This window comes from Numenius arquata, chromosome 12 (assembly GCF_964106895.1).
Source record: "Numenius arquata chromosome 12, bNumArq3.hap1.1, whole genome shotgun sequence".
Taxonomy (NCBI): Eukaryota; Metazoa; Chordata; class Aves; order Charadriiformes; family Scolopacidae; genus Numenius; species Numenius arquata.
The window spans coordinates 25,008,338-25,029,434 of NC_133587.1; the positions used below are offsets into that span (position 1 = coordinate 25,008,338).

The 21,097-nt window shown below is 40.3% G+C and overlaps 1 protein-coding gene across 3 annotated transcripts in view; it reads right to left on the reverse strand.

The window, feature by feature from the left end:
• The window catches only part of NEBL (nebulette), a 273,379-nt gene that overhangs the window by 170,508 nt on the left and 81,774 nt on the right, over positions 1-21,097 (reverse strand). For all 3 annotated transcript variants that reach the window (XM_074157127.1, XM_074157126.1, XM_074157125.1), the window contains exon 3: positions 15,365-15,449. In XM_074157127.1, coding sequence (XP_074013228.1) covers positions 15,365-15,449 — 85 coding nt within the window. The remainder of the gene's footprint in view (positions 1-15,364; positions 15,450-21,097) is intronic.

Below are 21,097 nucleotides of genomic sequence, written 5' to 3' on the forward strand. Positions count from 1 at the left end.
TCTCTTGCTGCTGCTGATTTATCTCAAAAGTAACTTTTCCATAACAAAGCATATGGATAACCTTAAAATTAAATGTATACATTTAATAAAGAAATTTAATTTTTATGCTGAAAACACTGCAATGCCATTGACAGCAAAAGCTGCCACTCTCCAGTACTGAAAACCAGCTTTAACTAAATTGGGAAACAAAAGAAACCAATAAGATAAAGACATTTTGCACAAGTTCAGGATTTGGCTCAGTGTGCTTGTAGAGGAATTCTTAATGCTTTGAGGTTTGTTCATGGAAAGAGAGAAATTAGCTGTGTGAAATACGTTTTCTTCTCTATTTCTACTGGACCTAGGAAGTGAGAGAAGCTGGCTGGAAGCCGTTACAATACAGACTGAGTGGAATATAGCTAAGCCTTCCTGGTCTCTAGACCACTCAGAGATGAGTGAAATGTCTACAGGAATATTTTCTAACAACATGTTTTTAAGAAGGGGGGAAGTGTATCTGAGAACTCAGACACATTTTATGTGTCAATTTTAATTCTTAATATTTCTACTTGAATTTTTTTTCCGATTTGTTTTTCTAAAACTAAGTACTCAGATTCTTAAAATATTTTTTCAACTTTTGAATTTCCATTGTTTTCAACTTCTGGGCCAACATTTCTGGAAAAAAAAAAATCCCTTCAAAACAATGTTTTGAATTTGTCACTTATAGCATATCGAAAGAATTAGTCACAAATCAGCCTTTCAACTAATTAGACAGATCTGGAATAAGTGTAAATCCAGCGATTAGTTGCCATTTCCTCAATATATCTGGAGATATACATAATCTTTTCTATCATCTTAGCCTGCATCATCTTCCTGGTTATCTGCTTAGTCATATTTAAAATCAACACCTTGTGTTTTTGTAATATTGGGCTCTGTAACAAGAGCTGCAGTAGATCTTAAATACTTCTACCTAGTTAAAGCTTACAAGAGCTGACAAAAGTCCATTCGGAGTCATAACAAGAAACTGGTTTCTCAGGAGAGTAATAAAACAAAAATTTTAACCACTAGAATTGTTCATTATTGCCAAAAGAAAAAAAAAAAAAATCATATGATTGTATTCTTTGTACATCGCACCTAGAGGTTCTTCCTTCATCAGGGAGATATAAAACCCAAATGGCTCCAGAGAGCTCAGTAACAAAATTAATGAAGAAGTCCCTAAAGTACATAAACTCTTAACTTGTAAAACACAATTTTCTTGGAAGTAGACAGGCGTAATGAATCAGAAACACTTAAATGCTCCAAGAATTAATGCTTATGTCAAATCAGTTGCCATTAAACAAAGTCTAACGAATAATTAGAGAAGCCCGTTAAGAACATTTATGAACATCCACTCCTCAACACACCAGAAGCAGGTGGGACTTCCCTTAGAAAGAGGCCAAGTTATATATTTCTGCACACCCTATGTTTCTATTTAAAATAAATACCTTCTATACCTATGTTCACTAGGAAGTTTCTTCCCATGCTTTCTGAAGAGGAGAAAGCAGCAGAAGTAAAACATTAACGAAAAATGTTTTTGGTGAGCCCCCTTGCTATGCTTCTGGGAACAAGAATGTACTATAGGGTTCTATAAAATAAGATGACCAATATAACCTTCCACAACTTGCTGGTTCAGGACAGCAGATGTGCTTTTCACTAGATTTCTGATGTGCCCTATCGCTCTCTAGTCTTTTTTTCTTACATTTGACTCCAGCCTCTGCAAAGCCAAACGTGGTCTGGTTATCATGTCGTTCAGTATTCAAACACCACCTGCTAAGTAACAAGGCATTGGATTCTACCCTGCTTTAAAAGTGTTTAAAGTAGGTTTACTCGAGACAGCCATCTGACACTTTCTTCATAGTTAATGGGCAGAAACAGGAGTTTTTAGGGGCACTATTCATACAACCTATTTTAGATGTTCTGATTCATCCAGGTCATATTACATCCCAGATGTCAGAAGAATACTGCCCCATGGCTTCAGCAAAACAGAGGGAATTTTAAAAGTTTTCACCTACTAACTTAATCCATCATCAGTACATATGTATTTGTAACTATAACTCAGAGCACAGGGGTGATGGAGCTGAAGTCCAGAGAGGCAGCTCTCAGCACAGCGATGAGCTCTCCTTAGCGCAACTCTTCATGTGCTGGAAGCTTCTCTAATGTCTGACTCTACCTGCACCCAAGCCCTGCCTTAAGCATAGCATTTTACCCTTGGTCCTCCCTTTTTGCCTGCTCTCCGCAACCCCCCCACTTCACTTAGCAACTGCTGACCTATTGAGCTCTGCCGTTTCTCGTGCTGTGCCCTGCTGACAACCTTCCAGCGCGGCAGCTCCATTTTTCATTAGTATCACTTCTTTCAAAGTATTCCAATTCCTGCACGCCCAGTTCACATATCACTGAGAAAGCCTGGCAGCCCAGACTGCAAAAGCAGAATTAACATGAAGTAAAAACAAAGGCCAAAAGCAAGAGCTGGACTTAAGGCTGTAAGATTGGTTGGGATATTGGAAAAGGATGGAATTTAACTGAAGAAGTGAGTTACATTTAAGAAGATAGAAAAGGAAAAGTAGCTTCTGTTGCAGTAGCTCATGGAGACAGCAGCAGTATCACAAGACTCCAGTGCTCCTGTTATTCCATATGGAGTGACCACGGGCGCAGGCTGGTAGCAAAGTGTTCACAAGGCATGGAGCTAACAACGTAAGGGTGGACAGACCAACGGTGTAGCAGAATAGCATTACTTGATTTTTTTAATTCTCCTCTTATACAGTGATCAAAACGTTTTACGTCAATTAACACAAGCCACATATCCCACTTCTCATTTATCTCAAATGGTGCAGTACCGTATGCTCAACCTGCCTCTGCGATGGGTGCTCGCATTCCAGCTTCATCACACAAGCACTGGAGCATCCCATGCTGGACGCTCTTATCTCTCTTACTCTCTTCTTGACAGGGTTAAGCAACTTGCACCGTTCTGCTGACCTTGTTTCCATATTGAAGTTTATGTCAAGTAACGTTTACTGTTTGTTACGTTATTAAAAAGTTATCTTGTTTGCAAAAATGAGGACAGCTCTTCATATATGGGGTAGCTCCACTCGCATTCGCATCTATTCTTCTAAAGCTTTAAAGCAATTTACTTATAGTTCCTGAAAAAATGTTAAAACAAGGAATTTATGCTTAATTTTACACAGTAAAATTATTTTTTTTCAAGTGAAATTCAACTATTTTTAATTCATAAGGGATTAAAAATCAATATACTAAGTGTAGATATATTTTTATATAGATGTTTAAAATTTAAATAAAACTGAACTGTAAGTTTATATTAATGCAAAATATTTACATTTAGGTCATTGATAACAAATCAGTATTTTTAATTTAGGTTTCTGATTTTTTAGTGCCAGTAGGCAACAGCTTTTTGCCTTTTTTTTTTTTTTTAATTAAAACAGCTTATGTATTTTTCCCTTCAAAATTTCCAGTCTAGTAAGCTACTGGGGAAAAAAAAAAAAAAAAACCACACACCAAACACAAAACCTTCCTCCGGGCAGATTCTAACATTAACTTTTTTGCAAACAAAAGTATTTCCACCAAATATCTTCAGAGCTCTAACACTAACACTTGGTGCAATGAAAGCATTTAGTATTTTATTCTACTCACTTTGTTTTGGGCAAGGTTAAAGATTATACTAATCCTACCCTTTTTCCTTTCTCTTTCTTTCCTGACCCTTTCACTTGAAAGCCCATCAACATAATCTCCTGCAAGCATAGCACTACCTGACAAACTATCACCCCGAATAGACCTCAATCCATCCTGCGAGGCAGCAGTTACAAGAAATCGTTGAACTCTGAATGGTCCCTGCACCATCTGAGAATAAATCAGGAGGACAATATATTTCTTGGATCTAAACCAGCCCCATCAATAAGTAACCTAAGCATCAGGAAAATGACCAACTAAAATGCTGACGAACACTCATGGCCTTTTATTGGGGTCAAGGGGTAGGACTGCCCAGGAACCCTCCAGCCTTTCTTCTTCTTCCAAATATTCTGAAAGGCCTAATACCATGCGATTTCTGATTCATGTGTTGTTTTGGCCTTGCACCACCAAGCAAGCCAAGGCCAGCTTCTCCTTTCTCCTTCTCATAGCCATCATCAGCACATTACAAGCGCTCTTTGCACCATGAGCAGACGGCTCAGACTTAACAGTCAGAAATTACAAAGAACTGAAAAAGAAAGTCAAAGAGAGAGGCAGTGAGAAAGATCCACAAAGCTTCAAAGTGCAAAAAGCATCTCTGGCTGGAGCAGACAAAGCCCTTCTGCAGCTATGCAAACTCCAGAAGCCAGCGCACTACATTTTGTTGGGGAACACGGGGGATGAGAGAGACTTTTTTTATTCAGTTTTTAATTTGTCCACGAAGGCTAAAGTTCTCTTTTTGCTGTTTCATTTGCTTAAAGCTTTTATTTTGTAAGACTTCCAATTGAGAGAATGTGACTCTCTCACCAGGCTTGGATTTCTCCTATTAAGCAGCTTTGCTGGTCATTTTGTTAAGGCCACCTCCAGAACAAATGCTGACCAAAACCAGAATTAATAATGGATTTAAAGGGTACTACTCAATTGCCAATGCACACAATGGGGACAGCTGTTTTACACAAAGCAAAGATACGCATTTGGATAGACTTTTTTTGTTAAACTCAAAAAAAAAAAAAAAACCAAAAACGAAAAGATAAAGAAATCCAGCCACTCTCAACTGTTATATAGAAATCTTCAGCAATTTAAAATACTTTAGCAGATATGTGTAACTGCTAAACAAAATGCATACTTATAAAGGCTCTTCAAAATCAGACTTACATCACAGTTAATCACATGGGAGAAGTCTGTAGGTAAATCAATATTTTCCTTTTTTTCAATTCAGATCTAAAGAGTGCAGGTGTTCTACGAAAAAAAGTAACTGCATGAAATAAAAAGAAATATAATCGTGCTCATAGAAATTCTGTTCTCCAATTGCATGCCAGGAAAAAATATTCAACTATGGCACAAACTAACTATGGACTTGAGGCAATTTCCAGAGGTATGTTAGAGTAGGCTTTTATCTCTATATCTATTGGTAGATAGATATATACTCAAATATATGTTAAACTCAAATATATGTTAAAACTTTCTGTTTGCTTTCTCCTTGGAAAGGGAATCATGGATATCTGCAAATCAACACAACAGTGTGAGCAACGATCACTCTCAAGAATCCCTTGAGCTAGAAAAACTGACAGGTTAAGCTTGCAGCATCAGCGGGGAAAAAAAAAAAAAATAATAATGTCCAAAGAGCAAAAGTGGTTCATCCTTGTTGAATAAAACTTTGCAAAGGGATAAGGACCAAATTCAAAACATTTTCAAAGAACCAATACAATTAGGAGAAATATGGTCATTCATCATATTCTTTCAACGCATATAATGTAAGGCCATAAGAATAAGGACAAGAAAAAATGAAGAGCAAAATTAACCTTGCCTCTAGAAATTCTCAGTCCAGAACCTCTGAAGTTTGTTAAGAAATTGCCACAGATGAACATAAAAATTGGTTACATTATAACAGGATGGATCACTAGCTTCCTTCCTTGGTAAGAAACAGGTCAGGACTTCTGAAAAGATATGAGGTTAAAATGAGGAACTAAATGGAAGCCATTAATTGTCACAATGTGAAATGCCAAATGGGTTAATCCAATGCTTTGATGTATGAAGAATTCATTGTTATAATCTCACACTGAAAATGAAAATGTTGAGCTTTTACTTTGGATGAAAGGATATTAACAAAAATACTCATAATGCCACTTACAAATTATTAAATATGCCAGACACTACAATTTTCTGGGAAAAAAAGGAGATAATTTATCCCCACAATTACACAAATGGAAGTCCAGGGCAAAAACTAAGGACTTCCGAGAGGAAGACACTGGCAACATTAAGGGGGGGAAAAAAAAAAAAAAAAAAACACACCACACAAAAACAAGTTCTCCTGATTCAGTACATTGAATAAAAACATATTCCTGAAAATTCCTTTTTTACATCCCAGGGTGAATAAGTAAAGGCATGCTCCTTAGCTGTCCTTCCTTTTAATGCTGATATTACCAATACTCCACACTGGATCAAACCAGTCACCCATCGAGTCAAGTTTCCTCTTGCTGATCTCAATAAGTACGAAGTGTTGCAGGAAAAAACGGCAGTGTCAGCAATTGGAAGCGAGACTACATGGACCTTTTTTGATTAAACATGGCAGTCTCTGAAAGATGCAGATCTGAAGCCCAGAAAGGAAGGAAGAGTGATGTGATTTCATTTTCTGGCTTTGACAGACTTCCTCAGTACAACTACTCTGCAAACAGGAGAGGGCAAGGGAATGAACTCCGGTACTGGCACGTCAATACCTCACACTGCTGAGCCTGTTCCCCAGCTCTGCTGTACTGCCATCCGCAAGGCAAGACCACACACAACTCTGTGTCTATTGCAGCTGAGGAAGCACGCCCAAAAGGCAGCATGGACACGCCAGCACCAGTTTTGCTCCCTTTGACCCGAACAGCCATTCCACACAGAATCACCGAATCATGGGGTTGGAACGGACCTCTGGAGATCATCTAGTCCAATCCCCCTGCCAAAGCAGGTCCACCTAGAGCAGGTTGCATAGGAACATATCCAAGCGGGTTTTGAATGTCTCCAGAGAAGGAGACTCCACCACCCCTCTGGGCAGCAAACCACACAACCAACAGGATACTGACCCTGCAAACTCCCCACGTGCCATCAGGTTTCACAGACATTCAATGTCATGCTGCACGAGTGCCACTCTGATGGGCTGGTATGCAGCCCTCACACTCTCTCAAACACTATTAAAATATATACAGTACAATATATTATATATAAAATAATATATATATTAAAATATAAATACTACAAAATATCTCTCTCTCTCTCTCCATTATAAGGGGAGCAGAATGTGTACATAAGCCACTACTTGTCTTTTGGATTAGGAATGTCTTTCAGCCGCTCTTGTATTTAGCAGTACAGATATGCCCTCAACATCCGATTTGCGGTCCCTGGATGTTTCACTTCCTATGACAATTGTTCTGTTCTTGTTCTTCATTTTAAGTTCTCTACAACTGAATGTATTTTTCCTTCATGTGGGTTTAAATGCCGTGCAGTAATGCAACAAAAACATAACAAGAATCACAGCATCCAATTTCCTGCAACAGAGTTACACAGACCAACCATTAAAAAAAATCTAGTTCCAAAAATAAACAGCAGAAAGAAGCTCAACATATACAGAAGATAAACTTGACAAGACTTGCAAAGGAACATACAAGTTAGCATGGCCTGTGCTCACTTACCCAGAAAAAAACAAATTGTTTTTTAAAGATTAGAATATAAGAGATTAAGTGAATAATTTTTTTAAATCATAGAAATTCTGATAACATCTTAATTTTTAAGGTAGTATTTTTATTAATTGTTCCTCTAAAAAGTTATAGACATTTCAATACTAGTGTTGATGCAGTTAAGAATTCCACAACTCAACTTACAAGTAACAGCCATGAATTCTGTGGCTCTCTTTCATTCCTTTTCTATTACTGCTGGTTGTACAAATAAAGGTGATCTGAATCACTTTCAATTTTATTGATCCTTAGGTTTTCTATTAAGGATGTCCTACTTGCTGCACATTGATTGGATGTCATAAGAAAGTCTATAAAAATGGGTTTGCTCAGTAAGTACTCTATTTAACAATCATGACCACTCTGCCCTCATCCTACCACAAAAATTACCTATATTTCATGTAAATGTATTATCCCTTCACTTTTTACAGGTAAACATTATGTGCATCTGAAATAGGCATATGAAAGAGAAAACATACAATTTTTTTTCCCCTCTTCAATATATAGTAGAAAAACAGATCTCATTATATTCATATATTTTGCATCCCACTTCTGAGTATTTGCACTGGGAGAGGTGATTTTTCTCCTGTGACTGTGACTTTTATAGATTTCATAATTTTCTGGCCAGCAGGAACAGTTTGCACTGCTTGCTTAGGAGTCTCTGCAGAAGGAAGCACTACTGTGCTTCCTTAAATGTACTTCAATTCTGTTTTTTCCCTTCCCCTAGCAAATTACATCAGGTTTTCAAATCATTATGGACATTAATAACAGGTCAAGCATTAATGCAAAAAAAAAAAAATGCTGTCACTTTTACTTTTCTATCGTCAAATCAATAGTGAAAAGCTGAGAAGTTAGACAGGTGGACATTTTCCACAGATGCTCACATGCAAGAGTCTGTCTAAAGTTCCCTCTGAATGTTGGGCAAGTATTCATCTTTGCTTTGCAATGTGCTCCTTCCATCATCATTGCAGATTATTTTTTTTTTTGCAAAGAAATGAAGAAATACTACAAAAAGAATGGTCTGAAGCAGTTGTTTTGCTTAGGCACTGAAACTTGTGTCCTTAGATATAGCAGATACACATAATAGCATAGGTTCAAAAAAAAAAAAAAAGAAAAGAATTGCTTTTATCTACACAGCTTAACCCACTGATTTTCAAGGCGTGATCTGGCCCAAGAAGAAAACAGGTGAAAGAACAGTCAACATCATAAGAAAAAAAATAGTTATTTTCATAAACAAGTAAAAACAACAACAACAAAAAAATACTACTATCTCAACCCGTTTATACAGGTAACTTTTGTTACAGTGACCAGCACAATACCATTGGAAGTTAGTTTAAATTCTGTATAATTATGCAGGCCAATGATATTTGATAAAAAAAACAATTTTACAAAAATGTAGAATATGCAGACAGTACCAGGAATCAGATTTAAGACTTAAGTCTTAACAACTTCAAGCTAAAGCAAACCATTCTTCTTTTCTATTTTAAAAAGTAGTCCATAATCACATCTTATATCCCAGCAGATTTGTGTTTCCAACTGTGAAATCAAAGAATTTCAGGATACTAGAAACATGTCAGTAACGCAGAAATAAGTTAATGTATTCCACAGAGAAACTCCCTCTCTGCCTTTCAATCTGTTTATCAACTATTACAGTACAACACACTGTTTGGTGTCTTTGCTTCATGTTCTGGTGACTCCTGACCAGAGGGTTACAGCTTGTTTATCTCCACATGCTGGTCCAGCCTCTGTGCCAGTGAGGAGCAGCAGACAGGAAAGGAGAAGCACTACTGTCACATCCTGAATCTTACAGCCTGTCTAGTAACTGCAGGAAGAAAAAACAAAAAAACACCACCAAAAAAAAAAAACCAAAAAAACAAAAAAACCACACCACACCCACACACCACACAAACAAAAAAAAAAACCCAACCAAAACAACCAAAAAAAACCCCAGAAACCATGTAGATACAGGGTAGCACTGTAACAGGAGCCAGCCCAGTGCAGAGAGGATGTAGACAGAATCCCTCATGTACTTAGCAAGATAACAATCAGAAGAGGTGACAACCATTTTCCCAGAAGACTGAAATCCATTTTGCCTCCTGCACTCCTCCCGAGCTTTGTATTATTCACATCAAGAAAGATTTTTATGCCTTTGACTCATGCAGATAAAACAAGTCATTTAAATAGTCTTCAAAGGGGAAGAAGGAACCAACCACAAGTTGAAAAAAAAATCACATTTAGTAGGTGAGCATGATCTACAAAATGCTGCTGTGCAGGGGCTTACAGGGGAGCAAGGGAGAACCTCCTGCAGGCAGCCTGGGTTTATATTAATGCAAAAAGGCAATCAGCTACTCCAGGACTTCTCACTCACAAGTAATAGCAATTAAACGACTGAGAAGCCTGCACTACTTTTGTATCTCACTCCTCTCCTCATACACATACGGTCGATTGGGTTCAGATCCTTGGACAACTGGAGAGAGGAGCAGATAAATAATCAGTGCCTGATGGCTATCTGGAAAAATCCCATCTTTAAATTCTATTCCAGGGTCCTCTGGCACAACTTCCAAAATCACCCATAAATCTACAACCAGGCCTGTCTCCTTGCTATCCCATATTTCTTCCTCCTTTCCTCAGCTGAATGAGGATATTTTTATCTTGGCCTCTAGCTCCAAGGACTGTTTTCTCCATGACTTCTCCAATGAGCTCACTCATACCCCAGGAAATCCATTAAATGTCTGCTTTAGTAATCCATCCAGCATTTTGTTCCCCTATAGCATTCACTGTGTCAGTTCATTCCAAAGACTTCATAAAAGCAGAGAATATAAACTGAAAAAGCTTTTTAACACATCAAGAAAAACAGCTAATAAAAAGAATCTGCCTGGAAGTTTGCTAGCACATATTCTTGGAGGAAGCAAAGAGAAGACAGCATGAAAGAAGAAGACAGAAATGGTCAAGAGGAACCCAAGGAAGGACAGAACAGAGAGGAATCATAGAATCTGAGAACAGCTGAAGCTGGAGGGGAGCTCTGGAGATCATCTAGTGCATCACCCTACTTGAAGCACAGTTAACTACAGCAGATTGCTCAGGACTGTGCCCAGTCCTTTTCAGAAAATCTCTGAAGATGGACACTCCACAGCCTCTCCAGGCCACCCCTGCCAGTGTTCAGTCACACTCACATTGGAAAAGTTTTTCCCTATGTATAAACGGAATTTTCCGTATTTCAGTTTACAACCATCATCTCTTGTGCTTCCACAGGGAACTGCTAGGCAGAGTCTATATCTTCTTCAACCTGAACGGAGAGCAGTATGGCCATCCTAGAGGCAAACATCTGACCACAAGGATTTTTTGTGCCCTTTTCTGAGGTTCACTGTCTTCCAAATGCTCAGTATTACCATGATTATCCTGGTGAGAGCTGGCAGATAAAGATACAAACACAACCAACTCCTGAGAAAGTAAGGACTCTTAAATTATTAGACTATTCGGATAATAGCCTGATGCAGTTGGGTATGTCTCCTAAGGAAAGATGATACTTCTTGAAAATCAACATTTTATGAACTCAATTTAACAAGAAAAACTGCAAGTATGTTTCTTCCCACAGAAAAACACCCCATACACTTTCAGTATCTGAGCTGCTGTAAAGGAAATACAAGAAAAATATTTTCTCCCTTATGAAAAGGAGCACGAGGAGTTTCCAAGAAGAGCAGCCTCAGGCTGTGTCACCAGATATTTAGGACAAGGCGGCAGTAGGACGATACCTGTGATTTTGTATCACGTTCCCCAAGACTTAGCGGAAAGCAGATTACCTCAGGAAGTGTCAGAGAGTGTGAGAACCCGCCTTAAATATCAGCCCTCCCTTTGATCCGGTATTTTGATATCCTTCCTGCCAAGAGCTCCTGCAGAACACCTCTGTTTCTTTCTGCAAGTTCAACTGAAGTTGCTGCTTTTGATCTCCACAGCATTGCCACAGACAAGAACTAAAGGCCACGGAGCAATTTACACTGTTATAAAGTTAGAGAGATCAGTAGCTAAGGTACATAAAGGAAATTCCCAAGTAAATATAGTTGAGGTAAGCATATTGGTAACTTCTGTAGCTCAGTTCATCTAGGAGAGGCAAGTGCATGTGGAAAGTATCCATTGTATGCTATGGAGCAAGAGAATGCATTAATCTCCACCACAGTAAAGACAGGGATTTTTCATCAGAGAGCCATAATCTTATTGAAGACACTGGATCCCTGTCTATACTCTTTATTCAAAGGATGAAAGACCTTAAAACTCATTTTTCTTCAGTCAGGAGGCACACTGAACTGGGGAGTTTTCCAGAATGGGAAATCAAACTTACAGGCTCCTCCTAAAACGTATTTGTGTCTCCTTCAAACTACGGAGTTGAATGGAAGCCCGTGTAAGCAAAAGGCTAAAGGAGGGAAAAGCTCTGAAATTATATTATATAGAAGAACGTTCTCCGGAAAGCTTTGAAATGTTGCCCTTCGACTTCTTAACAGCATCATTTTTCAAGTGTTCTAAAGAGCAATCCATTTTCTATTGACTCCTCCAGAAAACAGTATTTTGGTTTTGTTTGTTTTGCTCTTGTCATGTTATGTCAACATGACAGCCTGGCACCTGACGCTGACCTTAATGGAGTCTTGATAGAGGACCCAGCACTTCAACTTAAAGCCCTGTCAATTGCTGCTTAAATGAAAATCCAAACAACAAATTTACAACTACACATGTCTTTTAGCATATACAATATTTAATGGTGTTTCCTTTACCAATTCCTCCTGCTTTGCTGAGTAAGACAAACAATAGTTCTAAAGCTACAGATTATGAAAAGCCGCTTGGAGTCCTGCAGTTAAACACAGGGTTGTTGCCTCTTCAGAACTAAAAGCATTAAAGATGTTTACTTAGAAACCAGAAAGCATCTATTACTGTAGAAAAGCATTTCTTCTCACTCAGAAGTTAACATAATTTTTTACATTACCTAACACGGAATTTGTTCAATCCCAAATTGTCACTGCATTGGCAGGATGCTCAAGCAGCTCTGATGAATACTGGAAGGTAGTAATAAAGTGATTCTATCCAGCCAAGCTTGGTTTCATGTGAAAGGCTTTTCTTAAACCATGTACAGAGTGTTTTCTACTGCACAGCACTAAAATAGGATGAGACCTGAACGATGGCAAATTATACATCATGTACTTGTTTCTGTTGGGAGCCTTGCAACTTTCTCAGGGAAGATAGGATGATGGACTAGACGGCCAATAGGGCTGATTCAGGATGGCAATTTCTCTGTCCTTACACTCTTCAAAATATTACAGAAATTATTCAGAATTTACAGTTTTATTTTACGACGAGATTTAAATTGGATTATGAAAAGTCTCTGGAATCTTTGTTTCAGCATTAAAACAGTTTACAGGCTAGGCTACTTTACACAGTCTTGATGTGAATCAACATCAAGGAAGCAAATGATGATCAGAAATATTATGGCCTTTCTCCCAAGCAGGTAAATTTTTGCCCTTACAATTTAGAACTATATTTGCATCAACTGCAAATCTTTTACTGCCTCAGAAAAAAAGGCACATTGCACAAATTAAGGGTTTCTCTCAATTTCCAAGCTTTGAGTAGATCCTTATCTAGCATTTTATGCCAGTGCATTGTGGGCAGTTGCAGCAAGATTATACATAAACAAACTCCAAGTTTCTCATTGATATTGCTTATCCAGTCCTAGAATACTAGGTCCTCTGTTTACAAATAGAGAACAATAACAGAACAAGTTTCCTTACACTTCCAAAGTGCCATGTCAGCATGTTTCAAATAGGTTAGGGAAAGCAATTTCTCTTACACGCTCTAGAAATAGACCACAGTCCTTGGGTTAGTCAACATTTAGCCAAAGCAGACAATTGATCCAGGCAAGCTTGGAACATGCGAGCTAAACTGCGGATGTACCAAGCCCATCACGTCTTGCGATGGCACAGAGTCATAAACAAGAAATTATTTCAGTCCTTGCTACATTAGTCTTAACTCAGACTGATGACTACCAGTTGACCTCTACACCTCCCTGACAATTCTCAACAGCCCCACATCCCTCAGAAGTACTATCACAATAACCACGGAGTAAGTAGACTGCTTTAAGACAAGGTAAATTTCCTAAATGAGTGTCTAATCTGTCTGAACTTCATACTCAAGAGTTGTCCTCTCTAAGCACCCAATCAGGATTCTTCCCATCCATACTTTTCTTAACTAACTTCAAACAAGCTCTCCAGTTAAAGCCTACCTGCCTACAGAAATCAGTCCCATTAAAATCTGTCTTTTGCCAGTATCTTAAATAATATGTCTCTGGAGGCTTCCCTGTGGGCCTTTTAGATTAAGGTTCACAACTCACATGACAGTAAAGGTACAGAATTGTGAGCACAAGGTTTGAAATCTTTGCTTCAGCTTTTTTCACCACGGGCTCCCGAAGCAGGTGACACAGCCTTGAGGAAGTCAGCCGGCTTCTCTTCCACTCCACCCGTCACCAGAGAGCTGTCACCAAATTAGACTCATGTAGCTGAATCCTTATAAAGTCCCAGAGGGCAAACTTGCCCATGGTGTAACTGATATCCTGGGAATAAGCAGACAGCGGTAGCCATTGGCAAAGCATACACCTCACTGCTTTAAGCTTTGGCCTGAGATTTATATATATCCATGTGCACGTGGCTGTGTGTACAGATACACAAGACAATCCAGTGAAAAACCAACAGAAAGAAGAGGAAAATTTTATTGTTGTCCTGAATCCCAACATTTTCTATCAAGCCACTAAAAAATAGTGGGCTCAAAGTTTATATTCTTTTAAACAGACCTGTAAAAGGTATAGTTTACAAGTTCCTCTTAACTCTGTGACAGAAGGGTAATTAGGGTACACAGAACCACTGAACTATGAGAAAATGAAGCAACTCTGCTCTAAAAACCGCTAAAGTCAAGAGATGCACATTCCACAAACTCTCATCTTTCCAGATGGCACAATTTCAGCACAAAAGAATTTCTCTAACTTTTATAATCAATAACTGTAATGGCAAAAGGTAAAGAATTTTGAAAAATTTATATCATGCTAAATATCTGTGCTAGCATTTCTCCTTAGCACTCCTTTAATTTCACCCATTAACCTACAGAGAAGTTCCTAAACAAGAAAGCTTTTGTTGCCTACTGTCTGTTTTCTGCTACAGGTTTTTACTATATTAATTGACAACAATAATTATCAATTTATAATGAGAGATTACAACTAAATCCAGACTACAACAACAATAGAAAAAAAAAACCAACAACAAAAAACAACTTTCACAAAATAAAATGCAATCAAATATTATCAATTGTCTCACAGCCAGGCCAACTTCCAGTGTTGCATAAAATCAAACAACAGGAAAGTTACTGGAGGCGGGATGGGGAAGAGGAAGGAGGGAGGAGGTAAAGGAATTATGTATTTCTTGATAGCTTACACAAGTTTTGATTGATAACATTTATCACAACTGGCTTACAGACTGCTCCATATATGAGTTCACAAAGGACATAACAGATCCACAAACTGATCAGTCAGTTCAGTGTTGACAAGTATTAAAGGCTTCTAAATGTTTGCTCATGACAAATTAATTGTTTGCTAATCACACAGCTATTTTATGACTAAGTTTGATGCAAGCTAACAATGACAGTTTGTCTAACACAAATGAACACTGGGTTGAGTGATAACGTTTCAGTGATGTCAATGGACTTACATCTGTGTAACTAGAACAGTAACTAGTACGTAACATCATATGGTAACTAGTATAAGTGAGATCAAAAATAAACCCCTAAGCTTTGCAGTGTTATACCAACCTAAAAATATTTATTACAGTTAGAGTGCTACTATATATTAGTACAAAGAAATACTAATGCTACTTAGAAAAACTATAGAGAAGTGGACTGACAGTCTAATAATAATGAACCCAAAGAATTATTTGATTTACCTGGCTTTGCAATTCACTTTGTTGCTTCAGGCGAAGATTTTCTGGTGTATCGGCCACTGTAGTGAAGGACTGCTTTGGGTAATGTCTAGAAGAAGAAGCACAAAGCCAAACAGTAAATATTTACACGTGCTAGAAAGTCAAATGCCCCCCACCTCTCTTTCCTACAGTGTACAGAACTCTTTCATAGTTTACTGGGTTTGTGTTAGAAGTATTTTCTCTAAAAATATTGTGTCGGTCGTGCCTTGCAGAAGCAACATGAAGAGGTTCCTATAATGAGTCTAAGTCCCACCCATTTATCCTGCCCATAGACTGTAGAGACTGACCAGCCAAAATTTGTTTTCAATAAACTGAACAAAATTATGTTTAATTGCATCGTCCTGTTATAGTCACATGCTGAACAAAGACTAAACTAAAAGGCCTTAAAATAGAAGTGTTTTACAGAAACTGAAGTTACATCAATGAGTGCAGCTGGAGTACCATGGTGTTTTAAATCCATTAGTGCAGAAACCAGAACGATCAAGGCAGGTACATTCTGGGTACAGGAAAGTCAAATACTTTAATGGTCAATGTGTCAATACAGTGCTGTAATATCCAGTACCAAAGATTGTAGTTTCTCAGAACTGCAATCTATCAGGCATCTGTCTTTTCATTTGAAATTTTAAACCTTTACAATATGTTCCTTCTATTTGCTTTGCCATTTGATAAACAACTTTAATAGTCAAATCCTACTCATTTACAGAACCATGATTTATTCATTTTCATGGACTTATGCTGCAACTTTACAGCCAAAAAAATACCAAAGTTCTAGTATGGAAAGGCCACAAAAAGAGGGAAATAACAAAATTAAACAGTCTATCCCAAAATAGATATATTATTATGAGCCAGCAACACTATAAGGAAACTGATTCTAACTAACTAGTTTCCAGCATCTTCAGTCTCAAGCCGAAATATTTCTCCACAATATGCCGTTAATTTCAGAGAGTTAGAGGAGGCCTAGCGAGGATGTAAAGTTACAGAACAGAAAATTGGTTCGGTTTTACTTCAAACCGGGACACCTTACAACCAAGTGAGGTACTCGTGCCTTCAGTTACCACTCACAGGTTCCTATGTCTGCCAGCTACCCCATTTGTCACTCCAATATTTCAGATGTACAAGACAACAGGCATAGCATTTTAGACACAATAACATTTGTAGCATTAATTTCTACAGAGGGAGTAAGCAGTAAGCAAGCATCTAAGGACTGAAGATATTCAGTATTAAACATTTCCATGTTCAAACTCCAGACTATCTCTAATGTGCTCTTCCAGCAACTAGTTCAGTAGCTACGGCTCCATCATAAAATTTCTGTGCCTTGTAAAGATGTAAAGATGATACATATTTTCATTCAAAATTGTATTTTGTAAGAAAGTTTTATTTTCCATTTACAAGCTTTATTTCCATGAAGAAGGATTTTGGATCTTAGCCAAAAGTTGAATGTTTCCTGTTCAGAAATACAAAAGCAATACTTGACAAGAAACGCTGCCTGGATTTCATAAAGTCCAGTCTCTGCTACAGGCCTGATGTCCCCCATCTTGCAATTGCCAGACTTCCATACCATAGACTGATGCATTAAGAGGCTGTGAAACATCCCCTCATTTATGGTGTCACTACACAGGAAAACAGAGGAGAAATACAGGACAACCTGGGGATTTCGGGTTCCCAAGGACTAATAACTGCACAGAAAGGGCAAAGATACAACACTTTGATGGAAGGAACTTTTTCCTGACAGAAATGTAAAAGCCATCCCAAGTTGGATACTGGATGGATGAATAACGCCAATGTAAGTTTAGAATCATAGAATTGTCTAGGTTGGTTGGACTAGATGACCTTAAAGGTCCCTTCCATCAACCTAACTTCTGATAATAAAAAAAAAAAAAAAAAAGAAAACCATAAAAAAAAAAAAAAATCACTAAACTATGTCACTAAGCACTATGTCAACCCATCTTTTGAAAACTTTCAGGGATGGTGCCCTAACCACTTCCCTGGGCAGCCCATTCCAATGCTTACACTCTTTCAGTGTAAAAATTTTTCCTACTATCCAATCTGAACCTCCCCTGGCGCAACTTGAGGCCATTTCCTCTTGTCCTGTCACTTGTGACTTGGGAGAAGAGACCAATTCCCACTTCTCTACGACCTCCTTTCAGGGAGTTGTAGAGGGCGAGAAGGTCTCCCCTCAGCCTCCTTTTCTCTATGCTAAACAGTCCCAGCTCCCTCAGTCTTTCCTCACAAGGCTTACTCTCCAGACCCCTCACCAGCTCCGTTGCCCTTCTCTGGACCCACTCCAGCACCTCAATGTCCTTTTTGTGGCAAGGGGACACAGCACTCGAGGTGGGGCCTCACCAGTGCCCAGTACAGTTTAAAAGCTTATGGTGAAATACATAGCCGCAACAGGGTCAGAGCGTGTGCCGGGTGCGCGCGAGAGCAAGAGCGAGTATATTAGCGCACGAGCGCACAGCGGGTGGGAGCAGCCATCAGTTGTCGATCCCCTCATGGCTCTAGACAAGAACATGGCCCCAACACGTGCAAAATGCCCCACAAGGAAGAATGTGGAAACTCAGACGGAGCTCCCACAAAAACACGTGTCTGTGCAGCTCTCCAGCTGCAGTGAATGCCTCAGCCTGGCATGTGTTCCTAATGGAGCCAGAGACACCACATGTGTGCGGTGTGATCAAATAAACCACCTGCTCAGGCAGGTGGTTGAACTGAAGGAAGAGGTGGATAGACTTAGAAGTATTAGAGACAGTGAAAGCGAAATAGATTGGTGGAGCCGTACACTGAGGCGCAGGAGTGGGGCAGAGGCTCTGCAGGATGTGGAAGATCTCCCTTCTGCTTGTCACCAGGCAGAAGAAAGGAACCTAAGGGACAATGAGGAATGGAGGCAGGTCCCTCCTCGGAAGGGCAAGCAAAACTCCTGCCAGCCCCCCTCACCTTCCCAGTTGCACTTAGAAAATAGGTACGGTGCTTTGGAAATCGAGGGCCAGGCATATGAGGATAGGGACAAGGATTTAGACAGTGAACTACCCAGAGTCAGCCAGCCACCCCCACGCCTTCCGACTTCAGCAACAAAAAAAAAGAGGAAGGTAATTGTGGTGGGTGACTCTCTTTTGCGGGGAACAGAAGGCCCCATTTGCAGACCAGATCCTTCCCACAGAGAAGTCTGCTGCCTCCCTGGGGCCAGGATTAAGGATATAAAGAAAAATCTCCCTACCCTGGTCCGCCCCTCGGATTACTATCCATTATTGGTATTTCAAGTAGGCAGGGATCAGGTAGCTAACAGTAGTCCAAGGGCCCTGGAGAAAGACTTTAGGGCCCTTGGACAGCTGGTTAAGGGATGAGGAGCACAAATTGTGTTCTCCTCCATCCCATTACTTGCAGGAATTGATGAGGGTATAAACAGGAAGAGCCAGCAGATTAACTCTTGGCTCCAAGGCTGGTGTCACCGTCAGTACTTTGGTTTCTTTCATCATGGGATGATCTATAGGACATTAGACCTGGTGGCAACTGGTAGGGCAAGCCTTACCCAAAGGGAAAGAGGAATACTAGGACAAGAATTAGCAGGGCTCATTGAAAGGACTTTAAACTAGGGTTGAAGGGGGATGGGGATGAAAGCAGGATTACTAAAGAGGAGCCTGGGAGCAGATTACCAGTGCCGATGGGTAAAAGTGCTAGCAAGGTCTTGTGGCCTGTTGCCTCAGCAGAGGTGGAGGATCGTAACCCATGTGGTAATGACATGAGGGACAGTGATAGGCTGGCAACCACAGAAGGGTCTGAGCATGGTCAGGGAGGTGTTGGGCCTCACCCCCCCATAAAAATGGCAAGAAAACTAGCCCAGCTAAAGTGCATTTACACAAATGCACATAGTATGGGCAACAAACAGGAGGAGCTGGAAGCCATTGTACGGCATGAAAGCTGTGATGTAGTTGCCATCACGGAAACGTGGTGGGATGAATCGAATGACTGGAGTGCTGCAATGGATGGCTACAAGCTCTTCAGAAGGGACAGGCAAGGAAGGAGAGGAGGAGGAGTGGCCCTGTATGTTAGGGAGGAATATGAATGTGTGGAGATAAATGAGGGTAATAGTAGAGTTGAGTGCCTGTGGGTACGAATCAAGGGGAGGACCAGCAAGGCTGATATTGTGGTGGGAGTCTATTACAGACCACCCAACCAGGATGCAGAGGTTGATGAAATGTTCTATAAGCAGCTAGCAGGTGTCTCGAGATCACTTGCACTTGTCCTGGTGGGTGACTTCAACCTACCAGATATCAGCTGGGCACTCCATACAGCTGAGAGGGAACAGTCTAGGAGATTCCTGGAGTGTGTCGGGGATAACTTCCTGACACAGCTGGTGAGTGAGCCAACTAGGGAAGGAGCACTACTAGATCTGCTGTTTGTAAACAGAGAGGAACTTGTGGGGGATGTAACAGTTGGAGGCTGTCTGGGGTACAGTGATCATGAAATGATAGAGTTTCTGATTCTCAGGGAAGCGAGAAGGGGAACCAGCAGGACTGCCATCATGGACTTTCAGAGGGCAGACTTTGGTCTTTTCAAAAGTCTGCTTGACAGAGTCCCTTGGGAGGCAGCCCTGAAGGGCAAAGGAGTCCAGGAAGGCTGGACATTTTTCAAGGAGGAAGTCTTAAAAGCGCAGGAGCAGGCCGTCCCTGTGTGCAGGAAAGCGAGCTGTCGAGGGAAGAGACTGGCCTGGCTGAACAAGGAGATAAGGTCACAGCTCAGGGAAAAAAGGAAAGTTTATGTCCTTTGGAAAAAAGGACGGGCTACTTGGGAAGATTACAAAGGTGTAGTAAAGTTATGCAGGGAAAAGATTAGGAAGGCCAAAGCTCAGCTAGAACTTAACCTGGCCCTGGATGTTAAAAACAATAAAAAGAATTTCTATAAATATATTAATAGCAAGAGGAGGACTCGGGAGAACCTCCACTCTCTCCTGGATATGGGAGGTAACATAGTGACAAAGGATGAGGAGAAGGCTGAGGTACTGAATGCCTTCTTTGCCTCAGTCTTTAGCAGTGGAGTAGGGTGTCCCCCAAGTACCCAGACCCCTGAGCTAGCAGTTAGGGGCGGGGAGCAGGATGAAGCCCCCGTAATTCTAAGGGAGATGGTGAGGGACTTGTTCCAGAACCTCGACATAAACAAGTCTATGGGCCCAGATGGGATTCACCTGAGGGTTCTGAGGGAGCTGGCAGAAGTGCTTGCAGAGCCACTTTCCATCATCTACCAACAGTCGTGGCAAACTGGGGAGGTCCCAGCCAACTGGCACCTAGCAAATGTGACGCCCATCCACAAGAAGGGCCGGAAGGATGATCCAGGGAACTACAGGCCTGTCAGTCTGACCTTGGTGCCTGGGAAGGTGATGGAACAGGTCATCCTGAGTGCCATTATGCAACACATGAAGAATGCCCAGGTGATCAGGCCCAGCCAGCATGGGTTCACGAGGGGCAGGTCCTGCTTGACAAACCTGATCTCCTTCTATGACAAAGTGACTCACTTGGTGGATGAAGGAAAGGCTGTGGATGTTATCTACCTAGACTTTAGCAAGGCCTTTGATACAGTGTCCCACAGTATTCTGCTGGAGAAACTGGATGCTCATGGCTTAGATGGGTATACTCTCCGCTGGGTTAAAAACTGGCTGGAGGGCCGGGCCCAGGGAGTGGTGGTGAATGAAGTCCAGTTGGCGACTGG